The 13,710-nt window shown below is 38.5% G+C and overlaps 1 protein-coding gene across 2 annotated transcripts in view; it reads right to left on the bottom strand.

Annotated features, from left to right (window-relative positions):
* Nucleotides 1-13,710, bottom strand: part of lrrc39 (leucine rich repeat containing 39) — a 38,513-nt gene that overhangs the window by 14,061 nt on the left and 10,742 nt on the right. For both annotated transcript variants that reach the window (XM_043699692.1, XM_043699691.1), the window contains exons 2-4: nucleotides 12,740-12,896; nucleotides 6,539-6,675; nucleotides 3,859-4,004 (exon numbers count right to left, since the gene is read on the bottom strand). In XM_043699692.1, the coding sequence (XP_043555627.1) occupies nucleotides 3,859-4,004; nucleotides 6,539-6,675; nucleotides 12,740-12,896 (440 nt within the window). The remainder of the gene's footprint in view (nucleotides 1-3,858; nucleotides 4,005-6,538; nucleotides 6,676-12,739; nucleotides 12,897-13,710) is intronic.

Genomic DNA, 13,710 nt, shown 5'->3' with positions numbered 1-13,710 from the left:
CTATCCTTGACTGGTCCTATTCCTACCCTAGTCATTCTTTTATTCCTGACATACCTATAGAAAGCCTTAGGGTTTTCCCTAATCCTACCAACTAAGGACCTTTCATGTCTCCTCCTTGCTGCTCTTAGCTCTCTCTTCAGGTCCTTCCTGGCAGGAATGTTTGATCCCATCAGGGATGTTTTGAGGACTTCCCCAAAGTGTTATCACTGTCCTCCCGGCAATGTCCTGCTGTGACCAGGTTACAGTAGAGCTGTTGCTTCAGGAGTAACATGTTAGGCATCTGACCTCCACGTCCCATCAGGAGCGCTGGTTTTGAATGATTAGCACCTCAATACATTAATTGGGGAGAGAAAATTGCTGTTGGGCCAGCTCTCTTGCCCCAGAGTTTGGAGGGTCCTGCAAAGGTTCTACTGGTAATCCTCTGGATTGTCCAAATCTCTGAGGGATATAGGATTAGACTAGATTATCTACAGCACGGAAACAGGCCCTTCAGCCCAACAGGTCCACGCCGACCCTCCGAAGGGTAACCCACCCAGACCCATTTCCCTCTGACTAATACACCTAACACTATGGGCAATTTAGCATAGCCAATTTACCTGACCTGCACATCTTTGTGACTGTGGGACGAAACACACACAGACACAGGGACAATGTGCAAACTCCACACAGACTGTCACCCAAGACTGGAATTGAACCTGGGACCCTGTTGCTGTGAGGCAGCAGTGCTAACCACTGAGCCACCATGCCACCCTATGGAGAATGGGAAACACTGTTCCCTATTAAACCATGAACTTAGTCTTGGATTTAGATCCTCTGCTCAAATATTTTCTTCACTTAGAATCATAGAATCATAGAGATGTATAGCATGGAAACAGACCCTTCGGTCCAACCTGTCCATGCTGACCAGATATCCCAACCCAATCTAGTCCCACCTGCCAGCACCCGGTCTATATCTCTCCAAACCCTTCCTATTTATATACCCATCCAAATGCTCCTTAAATGTTGCAATTGTACTAGCCTCCACCACATCCTCTGGCAGCTCATTCCATACACGTACCACCCTCTGCGTGAAAAAGTTGCCCCTTAGGTCCCTTTTATATCTTTCCCCTCTCACCCTAAACCTATTCCCCCTAGTTCTGGACTCCCCGACCCCAGGGAAAAGACTTTGTCTATTTATCCTATCCATGCCCCTCATAATTTTGTAAACCTCTATAAGGTCACTCCTCAATCTCCGATGCTCCAAGGAAAACAGGCCCAGCCTGTTCAGCCTCTCCCTATAGCTCAAATCCTCCAACCCTGGCAACATCCTTGTAAATCTTTTCTGAACCCTTTCAAGTTTCACAACAACTTTCAGATAGGAAGGAGACCAAAATTGCATGCAATATTCCAACAGTGGCCTAACCAATGTCCTGTACAGCTGCAACATGATCTCCCAACTCCTGTACTCAATACTCTGACCAATAAAGGAAAGCATACCGAACGCTTTCTTCACTATCCTATCTTCCTGCGACTCCACTTTCAAGGAGCTTTGAACGTGCAATCCAAGGTCTCTTTGTTCAGCAACACTCCTTAGGACCTTACCATTAAGCAGATAAGTCCTGCTAAGATTTGCTTTCCCAAAATGCAGCATCTCGCATTTATCTGAATTAAACTCCATCTGCCACTTCTCAACCCATTGTCTCATCTGGTCCAGATCCTGTTGTAATCTGAAGTAACCCTCTTCGCTGTCCATTACACCTCCAACTTTGGTGTCATCTGCAAACTTACTCGCATCCAAATCATTTATGTAAATAACAAAATCCTCTAGATTGTCCAAATCTCTGAGGCATATAGGATTAGACTAGATTATCTACAGCACGGAAACAGGCCCTTCAGCCCAACAGGTCCATACCGACCCTCCGAAGAGTAACCCACCCAGACCTATTTCCCTCTGACTAATACACCTAACACTATGGGCAATTTAGCATGCCAATTTACCTGACCTGCACATCTTTGTGACTAGAGGACACAGCACCGATCCTTGTGGCACTCCACTGGTCACAGGCCTCCAGTCTGAAAAACAACCCTCCACCACCACCCTCTGTCTTCTACCTTTGAGCCAGTTTTGTATCCAAATGGCTAGTTCTCCGTGTATTCCATGAGATCTAACCTTGCTAATCAGTCTCCCATGGGGAACCTTGTTGAACCCCTTACTGAAGTCCATGTAGATCACATCTACTGCTCTGCCCTCATCAATCTTCTTTGTTACTTCTTCAAAAACCTCAATCAAGTTTGTGAGGCATGATTTCCCATGCACAAAGCCATGTTGACTATCCCTAATCAGTCCTTGCCTTTCCAAATATATATACATCCTGTCCCTCAGGATTCCCTCCAACAACTTGCCCACCACTGAGGTCAGGCTCACTGGTCAATAGTTCCCTGGCTTGTCTTTACCACCTTTCTTAAACAGTGGCACCACGTCAGCCAACCTACAGTCTTCCGGCACCTCACCTGTGACTATCGATGATACAAATATCTCAGCAAGAGGCCCAGCAATCACTTCTCTGGCTTCCCACAGAGTTCTAGGGTACACCTGATCAGGTCCTGGGGATTTATCCACCTTTGACCGTTTCAAGACATCCAGCACTTTCTCCTCTGTAATCTTAGCCTAAGGCTGAGATGGAGCATTGGAGTTAGTCATAAATTTCATCATCTTTCTTCGAGGAGTGACATATGGAAAAAAGGTCCATGAAGTTAAATGGCAAAATCTTACTTGAAAGCAGGAGATGTGCTATAGGAGCTGGTTGGAAGAGCAGATTACTTTTCTAAATGTTTAGTGAAAGGCTTATTTTCTCATATGCTTTGGAGAAAGTGCAGTTTCTGGGTGAGTGCTCACACAGGTATGATTTGCATACTGAAATTCATACACTTAGGTTTGAGTGGTTTTGGACAGAAGGTGGTGTAGGTGAAAGTTTCCCAGGTATTCTACAGATCACCTCCCCACCTTTGACAAATTTGCTGGAGTTGAGGTTCAGTATTGCAGCAAAGAAAATGGATAAGCATTTTGGTCCTATGACACAACCTTGTTTAAAATAGCCTTTTCTAAAATAGAACCTGTGGTTGTTCCATTAGTAAGGAATACTGCTTGCAAGAGAAAGGGTGGTGACAATTTTTTAAAGGCAGCCAAATTTGAGGAATGAGTGCTATAAGCTTTCACAGGTTGACAAAGTCAAAGTTTTTTTTAAGGTTTTTATCTTCAAAAAGGCCATGTACGTCATTGCAATGTAACCATATAGAGTTGAACATTTGTAGCTCCACATTGTGGCCTCAAGAGTTACTGACACCATTTTCCTTTTATTTTCAAGAAAGGTCAAATAAATAAAACTCAGTGCAAAATATTCTGAGTTGAATAGATGATGAAATATGTGAAATAAAATGAAGTAAGAGCCTGCATACATGAGTAATTATAATACCAATCAGACTATTTTCATCATTTGGCTACTTTTATAATTAGATATGTTTGATCCATCATAAAGGAATTTTCCGGCAGGTACTCAGGTGCTATGGAACCATATGTCCAGACAGATATAAAATGTAATTTTTATGTTTTTGTTAAGATTTCATCAGATATTTTTGTTAATATAAAAACTGTGTGCATATACTCAGCACTTAAAAGAAATTGAAGATGTTAGAAAAGTGATAATCATTTTTACCTACATGTTGACAGAAATAGCTGAATTAAATGTAAATGTAAACATTAATCACAATAAATACATTTTTAAAAGAGATTGTGATACTATAAGGCTAGCAATGTTTAAATTTCAAGTGTTTGGAAGAACAGAAAATCAAGAAACTACTTCTCAGAATCCTGTTTATTACCTCGCTACATCTTCTGGCAGTTCTTTCAGTTTGTTACTGCCCATATCTAACCATTCCAGTGCAGGCATATTCAGAATAGCTGAAGGGAATGTAGTGAAACAATTCATGGACAGGTCAAGATGGTACAGCTTTTGTAGATGAGAAAGCTACAGAAGAGAAAATAATTTGCAATCAAACAAATTCAGTGCTTCACCAAAGTTATTAAGCAATTGTTTCAAAACATTATTGAGTAGAGTGAACACAGGTAAACAGGTGATCCAGATTTTGCAGTCAGCAGCAACACAACAGCATTTGCCATTGACCGACAGTTAAGATACAAACCTAACTAATGCAGTGGTTGGGCGAGAATTTCATTTGCAAAGAAAGGAGGTATCCCTCACTGTGTGTACTCCGCATGGCCCTACAGTGTTCCCTGTTGCAACTAAAAAGGACAGATCACTTAGTGCAGTGCCCAAAGCCACAATCACAAATCTGCCAAGCTGCTGCAGTATCAAAATAAATTCATATTAAAACATTAAGCAAAATTAAATTTATCTGACTTAAGTATTTAACAAATATAACTTGTAAAATATTAAATAAATTTGACCATAATTTTAAGTTATGCATTGAAACACTTAAAATAGAAAAAAAAATTAAAACATTGTAAGAATTTAAACACAATAAGTGTGGTGATGAATGATTAAAAACTCTGAAATCATTCAAAAATTATCCTTCTGATACTGCTGCACTCAAATTTTCACATTGGCCCTGAAGTCATCTCTCAAAACAAAATTATAATTGCCATCCAGTCAATTAATCGTCAAAACAAGCAAATGTAGAACTAACTTTCCGAGTGCAGAATCATTAAGAGTGGCAGGTTCCCATTCTCCAATCATTCTAATTGTTAGCATATGGACTGCAGCAATTCAAGAGAGAACATGCCACTTCTCAAAGGAATGTGCAACAAATTAGGGGATGTGCAACAAATTATAGCTGTGCTAGCAAAGCTCACATACAATGAAAGAATAAAACAAATAGGTTGAGAACAATCCAATGAATTTCATGATCACTTTCTAATGCAATTCCATGGTGTTATTTAAAGTTCATGATGTAGGTTGTGGAGCAACATAACAACTGAGCAACCATGCTCCACAATGTGTATGGGACTTCAGCTAAAATATTTATGACATTTGCAATTATTTTGCATTTTGAAAGATGTAACTATTTTTATCTGTTGACATTGGTGCAGCTGTGTTTATTTTTAAATGTTTTATAAAGAGCCTTGCAATCAATGTTCGTTCTAAGCCGTATGATTGTGCACTAATCCTAAAGTTTCCAAGCACATAGGTGCCCCTTCAAATTACCGCATTGTAAATAGCCACAGCGTCAAAAAAGAATAGTACACATGACTAAATGGCCAGGAAGAAAGGATGAGCATAAAAAGAATATGATTAAAAGGCTAATTTAAAAAGCACAATCCAAAATCTACAAAGAAGATATCAGAAAATATTTATCCTAAAATTCATTATCTAAATATCATTTGCATTACACAGAACTGCTTCAGAGATCCAAATATGCTATAAAGAGAACTGTCCAGTTTGGATTTGGTTCAACTGATACATCTAGAATTCCACTGCAGCTCATGATAATTCCTACAATAGTTGAGGTCAGGACACAAGAAACATTTTAAATGTAAAATCAGTCCCAGGATGATGTCAAATTTGTGAAGAGGTTAGCATTTCAGGTCAACGCAACTCTACATTCTGTACACTGACACTGGTCGAGTGTTATCAGTGTTTTCTATTTTATTCCCAAATGTATCCAATGCAAAGGTACATTTATTATATACAAGCAGCTATGAAATTTCATTTACAATGCTGTTCAAGACTGAAAAAGGGTGGCTGAAGTTTGGAACTCTCCAAACCAATGGCAGTTGGCATGACATCAGTTGTTCATTTTAAACTGGAGACTGGTAGATATTTGTTCACCAAAAGGCATTAAGAGATATGGAGCGAGTAAGTGTATGTAGAATTGGGTTGCAAATCAGCTTTAATCTCCTGAGTGGCAGAACAAAGCTTATAGATGTCCCAATGTTCCAATCACTTAAGGGTTCATTCTGAAAACAGTGTAAAAGGTTTTAGCATTTTTCTACATTATAACAGCCATTGCATTTCAAAGATAATTAACTGATTTTAAAGCATTTTAGAACTCTTGAGGTCATGAACGGAACTTTGTGAATGAATATTATTGTTATTATTTGCTAACCGAACCAGAATGTCTGGCCAGGTCAAACTCAGTGCACACTTGCTCATGTGTGTGTCCAGAATTCTTTCTCTGGAAGATACATCGTTTAAAATACATTGAGACTCCTTTAAAATCAAAATTCTGAAGTACCCAGGGCATTCAAATATCACTGATTTAATGCTGCACAGGATTTATACTAGATGCTTTATATAATCTTGACGATGTGAGACCATCTCCTTTACAGATATCTCACCCCAGCTAAGTTAACAGTATGAATGACAACCATAATTATATTCTTCATCAGAGGTCTTAGATACAAAGTCCAGTTGCCCATAAGCTGAACCTGATGCTATAGTGCACAGACCCTTGTATTTCAGTGTGTGAATATGTTTGAGCAATACGGAGAACCTTCTATTTTCCCCAACTCAAGAAACTGGGTAAAATTTTATACACCTGCCTGTTCAGGTAAATCACAGAGATCCCTGTTCACAGCAAGATCTAGTTTCTCCAGATTCTCACAGTCGCCAAGCTCCTCAGGCACTGCACGCAATCTGTTGTAACTGATGTATAGCTCTCGCAATTTGGTCAATTGTCCTGCAAGGGGAGGAAGGTAAAGGTGTGAAAGTCAACTTTTGCTGTCAACATTAATCTAGTATTTTATCACTAAGCAACATAACATTGTACAATATATTTGTTCAGATTTCGCAGCTGAGTAATACTTAATTTCATGTATGACAAGCAAAAATATCACAAAGTTCAATCTAAAAAATCTCAGCCTAGAATTTTTAATTTAACAAAAAAAATCTTCAAAACGTTATGGTTTGGGTTGCAAATAATAACAATAATATTCATTCATATAGTTACTTTCATGACCTCAGAGTTCCAAAATGTTTTAGAATCAGTTAACTAGCTTTGAAATGCAATGACTGTTATATTGTAGGAAAACATTAAACCTTTCACACTGTTTTCAGAATAAACCCTTCAGGTCATTTGAACATAGGGACATCTGTAGGCCTGTTCACCCTTAAAACTTGTTCTGCCACGGAGGCGGAGGGGTGACCTTATAGAGGTTTACAAAATTATGAGGGGCATGGATAGGATAAATAGACAAAGTCTTTTCCCTGGGGTCAGGGAGTCCAGAACTAGAGGGCACAGGTTTAGGGTGAGAGGGGAAAGATATAAAAGAGACCTGAGGGGCAACTTTTTCACACAGAGGGTGGTACGTGTATGGAATGAGCTGCCAGATGAAGTGGTGGAGGCTGCAAGATTTAAAAGGCATTTGGATGGGTATATGATTAGAAAGGGTTTGGAGGGATATGGACCGGGTGCTGACAGGTGGGACTAGATTGGGTTGGGATATCTAGTCGGCATGGACGGGTTGGACCGAAGGGTCTGTTTCCATACTGTACATCTCTATGACTCTATGATTTGCAACCCAATTCTACATACACCTATTTGCTCCGTATCTCTTAATACCTTTAGATGAAGAAATATCTAACAATCTCCAATTTAAAATGAACAACTGATGTCACACCAAGTGCCATTGGTGAGGAGAGTTCCAGACTTCAGCCACCCTTTGTAAATATATTGTCTGCTTTCAATCTTGAACAACTTGGTTCAAATATCCCTAGTTCAAGAGTCCACCCAGTAGTGTTTGTCAGTCTATTCTTAATTTCACCTGATATTTTGAAAACTTCATCAGATAAGTTTTTTAATCTTGTGAATTCCAAGCAATACAAACTAATTTGCCTGATCTTGAAATTTAACCCTTGTAGTCCAGGTACTATTTACTTGGATCAAAATCTTATGACCCCGCTCTTAACAGCATTGTAGGATGTACCTACACCAAATGAATTGCAGTGACACACCAGCACCTACTCAAGGCCAATAAGGATAGGCAATAAACACTAGCTTGGTCAACGACTCCTACATCCTGCGAAAAAATGTTTAAAACTCTATATTTGCCCGCTCAGACCGATATAAATATATGCCTCCAAGAAATAGTAGATTACTGCTTACAGTAATCCAGATATGATCTAACAAGGACTTTCTATAGTTACAGAGCTATAGTTACAGCTATTTTTACCTCCTGGAATTTGACTTCTTCAGATATAAATGCCAGCACTCTATTTGTCTTTTTAGTCATTTTCTGTAACTATTCATAACATTTTAATGATCTGTGCATGGACCACTACCATTTTTAGCTTCTCACCATTAAGGAAGTACCTTGCTGTGTCCTTCATCAGTCCAAAGTGGGTGATCTCACATTAGCCTACAGTGAAATCAATTTGCCACAGATTTATTTGCTCAAATACTTCATCTAATGTTTCATCATTTTATACTTCTTTCCACCTTGTTCATAATGCAACTGATGATTGTGTCACTAGAAAACTTGAATGTGTAGCTTTCTATCTCATCATCTAAGTTGTAAATGAATAGTGAATATTTGAGACATTAACACAAATCCTCAAGTGACACCACCAGTCACATCCTGTTAAATACAGTACCGACCCATATTGATACACTTTGTCTCCTTCCAGTCACATTCCTGATTAGGAATAATTTGTCTTTAATCACATAAACTAATATATGAATTTAGAATAAATTACTGACTTACTAAGGTTTTTTTTCTTTTAACTATTAAAGCAAACATTTTGATTTAACCTAGCAATTTAATTATATTCAAAATTGTCTGATGTCATTAAATCAAATTTGTGGCTAATGTATTCTAACTGTTCCCTTCTCTGGGTTATGAATGTGTAATATTTACAATATCATTAACTGAATACATCTCAAAAGATTTTGGAAAGAACATTTTGCAAAGCAAAATATACCAGTTCCAAGCAGCCACAATGTCACATTTATAAAGTCATGACAGACATAGATAAGATGAATAAACAAGATCTTTTCCCCAGGGTAGGGGAGTCCAAAACTATAGGGCACAGGTTTAAGGCAAGAGGGGAAAGATGTATGAGAGAGACAACTTTTTCACAGAGGATGATGGGTGTATGGAACGAGCTACCAGACATGGTGGGAGAGGTAGATACATTTAAAACATTTCAAAGACATTTGCTCAGTTTCATGGATAGGAAAGGTTTAGAGAGACTTAAACAAAAAAAATGCTGGAAATTACTGTGAGTCAGGCAGCATCCATGGTGAGAGCAAGCTCTTGTTTCGAGTCCAGATGACTCTTCATTCATCATCTGAACTTGATTCATTAGTTTGCTCTATCTTCACGGATGCTGCCTGACCCACTGTGATTTCCAGCATGTTTTGTTTTCAGTACAGATTCCAGCATCCACAGTAATTTACTCCTAAAGTAAGGTTAAGGGAAGTAAGAGCCAAATGCAAGCAAATGGGACTAGTTCAGCCTGGGAAACCTGGTTGGCATGGACAAGTTGGAGCGAAGAGTCTGTTTTCCATGCTACATGGCTGTGACTCTATTTGCAAGAAATAAGTTGCTTGGATAGAAATACCAAATCAGCAACACTTTCAGAAAGAAGTAACGTAATCCAGTTAATGGATGAAAAGAGATTAGATTTAAAGAGGGAGAGAGAGTTAGAGAGAAAATTTGTCTGGACCAACAGCCTTTTCCTTTCTTTCTTTCCCGTGAAACCCCTCTCAAAATTTGAGTGTTGGAAACCCACTCAATGACCACATAAATACAGAGGGGGTTTCCCAAAAGAGAATTTGGAATCAAACACCACAGTTTTTAGGAAAGGCATATCCAGACATCAGAAAGAAATCCTAGTGCACAACTTTTGTGGAAAGTGACTTTAACTGCAGACCAACATTTGCGACAATTAAAATAATTTTTTTTCTGAAAGCAACTGTTATATGTCCAATGTACTTTTAAGACAACACTCTGCAGAGATTGTTTTATACTTACTCCCAGACTTGAAGGTTGTGTGCATATGTTAATTTTCAAGATGGGAGATATTTTAAAATGACATAATTAAAAACCCATGTTAGAAAAAATACTTGTAAATTGGATGAGTGGAAGCACCAAACATGGTTGGATATTCCCACTGTGCAATAACATGCCAGTTCATTATGAGATATTATAAGGTTAATTTGCTTTGCTGACCTACAAGAAATTGGATGTCCCGAGGGTAGGGTAGTGTGTTTTTCTGTCTTGCAGGTATTGCCCTCTCTTATTATTCAGAGTTTACATTGCCATCTCCTATCAGTCAGAAGCCGATTTACATTGTCATTTCCTACTATTTACATTGTCATCTCCTGCTATTCAGAATCAATTAGAAAATTGCAATTAAAATTCTAACTGCACTCTGCAGTTAAAAAAAAAGATTTTCAACAGATCTGGCCATTAAGGGATGATTTATATTACATTGTTTCTGGAGATGATTAGGTCACTGCATTGTGTCTTGAGTGGCATGTGACTGTGGGTGGATGGCTGGGGGTTGTCTTGTGGGCATTACTGACTGTGATGTAAAGATTTTGTATAAAGGAAGAATTGTTTCTTTGTTCAGGGAGATCTTTGACACGGCTCTGCAAGCCCTGTGAAGTGCGTTAAAGGTTCCTCCAGGAAGCTTGTACTGTACCTGCTTAATAAAATTTTGGTTCTTCACAGAGGTTGGCGTCTGCAATTGCATCAAGTGTGTACGAACCTCAAGAAAAAGAACCTAACAATCAGCAAGGTTCACACATTGAGAAAGGTCACTTAGATGGAGTATCAAAGAATAGCTGGCAATTGTACTGAATCCAATCCAGAACTGGGGAGAGAAAGAAATCCAGGAGGTGGAAGAGAATATTTCAATGTAAGATCAATTAAGTACATTTAGCATCTGTTAAAACTAACTGTGTATGTTCCATTTATATGTATTAAAATGTGGTCATATCCTCAAGGCTTCTTGGTAATATGGGTAAAATCAGGTCTGGCACTTGTATCATAAGAAATAGCTGTTGAAATCAAAAGACAATCTTTTGGGCACTGGATGGAATTCTTGTATTTCCTAGTTACTATAATCTATAGATGAACAGCTACAGCTCTGAGGTCTGCTGAGAGAATAAAAAAGCCTAAAAGGAGAAAAGCTTTCCAAATCTTTCATATATCATGTTTGTATTTTTAGTTTTCTTTAGCTTGGCGTTTAACCTAGATAAATGGCACTGGAAATTAAAATTGCAGCAGCTCCTTGCAGAGAAGTTTCAAATCATTCAGCTTATGTTTGCTTAAAAATTGTAGTTTTAAAAGTATGCTGAAGAACACAAGATACCAGTATCTGAGACATTGCTTTTGATAACAGTTGTTGGCTATTATGCAGGAACAAAAACAGAAATTGTTGGAAAATCTCAGCAGGTCTGGCAGCATCAATGGAATTGAAGCAGAATTAATGTTTCAGGTCCAGTCACATTTCTTCAGAATGGGTCTAGTCCGTGCCAATAATGCTAGGGTTTAGAGATTAGTGAGGTCATATCCTATTTTTGTTTGACACTGACTTAACAGCACTGGCAAATAAAACAGAACCTAATTTCCAGTTGCTGATTAAAAAGTGAGTAAAGTTAATGTATGACAGAGTTTTAAATCACCTCTGTAACAAATAGTTACCAGCTGGTTCTAGCCTCTCTCTGCACATAGCTTCCTCAGTACAACACTGGATATTATGCAATCAATGTTCTAATCATATGAACAAGTTAGTCAAATATAATACTTCTATGATTAAATGTAAAACTAATATTATGCAAAAACAACCTTGTGTTACAGTGGAATGTTAATAATATGGGAGAGTGGCCTCAGAAGCAAAAAAGGGTTGGGAACTCTTGAGATTACACATAAAAAGTCAAAGAGACAAATTCTGAAAGGTGGCAGGGCAAGTTGTAATGATGATTTTAAAAAATGAGTCGCATTGTTTATAAATAGAAGTGTGTAATAGCAAAGGGATCATGCTACTACTCCATAAATCACGGTTCAGCCTCAGGTACTATCTATTAATCAGTATCTATTAATAAGGGTAGGCCATTTGGAACAGAGTTGAGGAAAAACGTCTTCTCCCAGAGAGTGGTTGATATATGGAGTTACAGAACTGGGCACCACATTTCAGGCAAGTTATAAGGATTTAGAAAAGATCCAGAGCAGATTCATCAGGATGTTGTCACGGATACGGGACTTCATTTATGAGAGACGTTTGAAAAGTTAGAACTGCTGTCTTTGGAACTGAGAATTCTATGGGTGACCAATATTTTTCAGGATATTGGGAAGTTGTGAATAGAGTATACAGAACAAAAATATTCCCCTTATGTCAGTGAGCCCTCAAATCATGACCAAAAAATCCAGAGGGGAGATTCGGAGATCTTATTTCACTCATGTTTTGGACTGCTGACTGAAAAGATGATGGAAGCTAACTAGGTAATTAATTTCAAAAAGAAGTTGGACAAGTACTCAGGGATGAGAACAAGGTGACAGACCAGAAGTGGAGATGTGGGATAAAGTATGACTGCTTTTTCAAAATGTCAGTACATACATGATGGGCCAAATGGCCTCTGTCTGCGCTGTAAGTTTCTAAGATTAATGATTCTAAGATAGAATGTGAAATAATCGAGATGTATTTACTGGATATAAATACAGTTGCATTTATAGAATGGTAGTACTATATATAGTGAAAGAGAATAGTCCTACTCACCATAATTCACTTATACAAACCTATTTCCTTGGGAATCTCCTTGACTGAATTCCGTGACAAATCCAGAACAAGAATATTATCAAATTTTCCAATAAATCGAGGAATAATTTCCAAGCTAGTTCTATGGATCTGCCATGCTTGTATGTATGTCATTTGTTGTAATGCATCTGGTAGTGTCTGAGGAATAAAGTAAAATGTTAGAAACCACTGCAGTAAAATTTATGAATTAATCATGTTCTGCTCGCATAACTGTAACAAACTAAGTGCCACTATATTACACTTGAACTATCTCAAAATGTGGCAGCAATCAAATGAAAAAGGAAAGCAAGAATCAGAGTCAAAATAACATTGGGCACTTATGTATACATTCAAGAATAGTACAAGTAGAAACTTTGAAGTGAAGCATGACTCACTGATTCAAGATGTGGCAGAGTGATTAACAAATTAACAGGATGTAGAGTTATAGTCACAGACATGTACAGCGTAGAAACAGACTCTTCGGTCCAACCCATCCATGCTGACCAGATATCCCAACCCAATCTAGTCCCACCTGCCAGCACCTGGCCCACATCCCTCCAAACCCTTCCTATTCATATACCCATCCAAATGCCTCGTAAATGTTGCAATTGTACCAGCCTCCACCACATCCTCTGGCAGCTCATTCCAAACACGTACCACCCTCTGCGTAAAAACGTTGCCCCAAAAGTCTCTTTTATATCTTTCCCATCTCGCCCTAAACCTATGCCCTCTAGTTCTGGACTCCCCGACCCCAGGGAAAAGACTTTGTCTATTTATCCTATCCATGCCCCTCATAATTTTGTAAACCTCTATAAGATCCCCCCTCAGCCTCCGACGCTCCAGGGAAAACAGCCCCAGCCTGTTCAGCCTCTCCCTATAGCTCAAATTCTCCAACCCTGGCAACATCCTTGTAAATCTTTTCTGAACCCTTTCAAGTTTCACAACATCTTTCTGATAGGAAGGAGACCAGAAT

Source organism: Chiloscyllium plagiosum, chromosome 11, assembly GCF_004010195.1.
Source record: "Chiloscyllium plagiosum isolate BGI_BamShark_2017 chromosome 11, ASM401019v2, whole genome shotgun sequence".
NCBI lineage: Eukaryota > Metazoa > Chordata > Chondrichthyes > Orectolobiformes > Hemiscylliidae > Chiloscyllium > Chiloscyllium plagiosum.
Note: the sequence above shows the minus strand (reverse complement) of the source record. Positions and strands in the feature narration are given on the sequence as shown.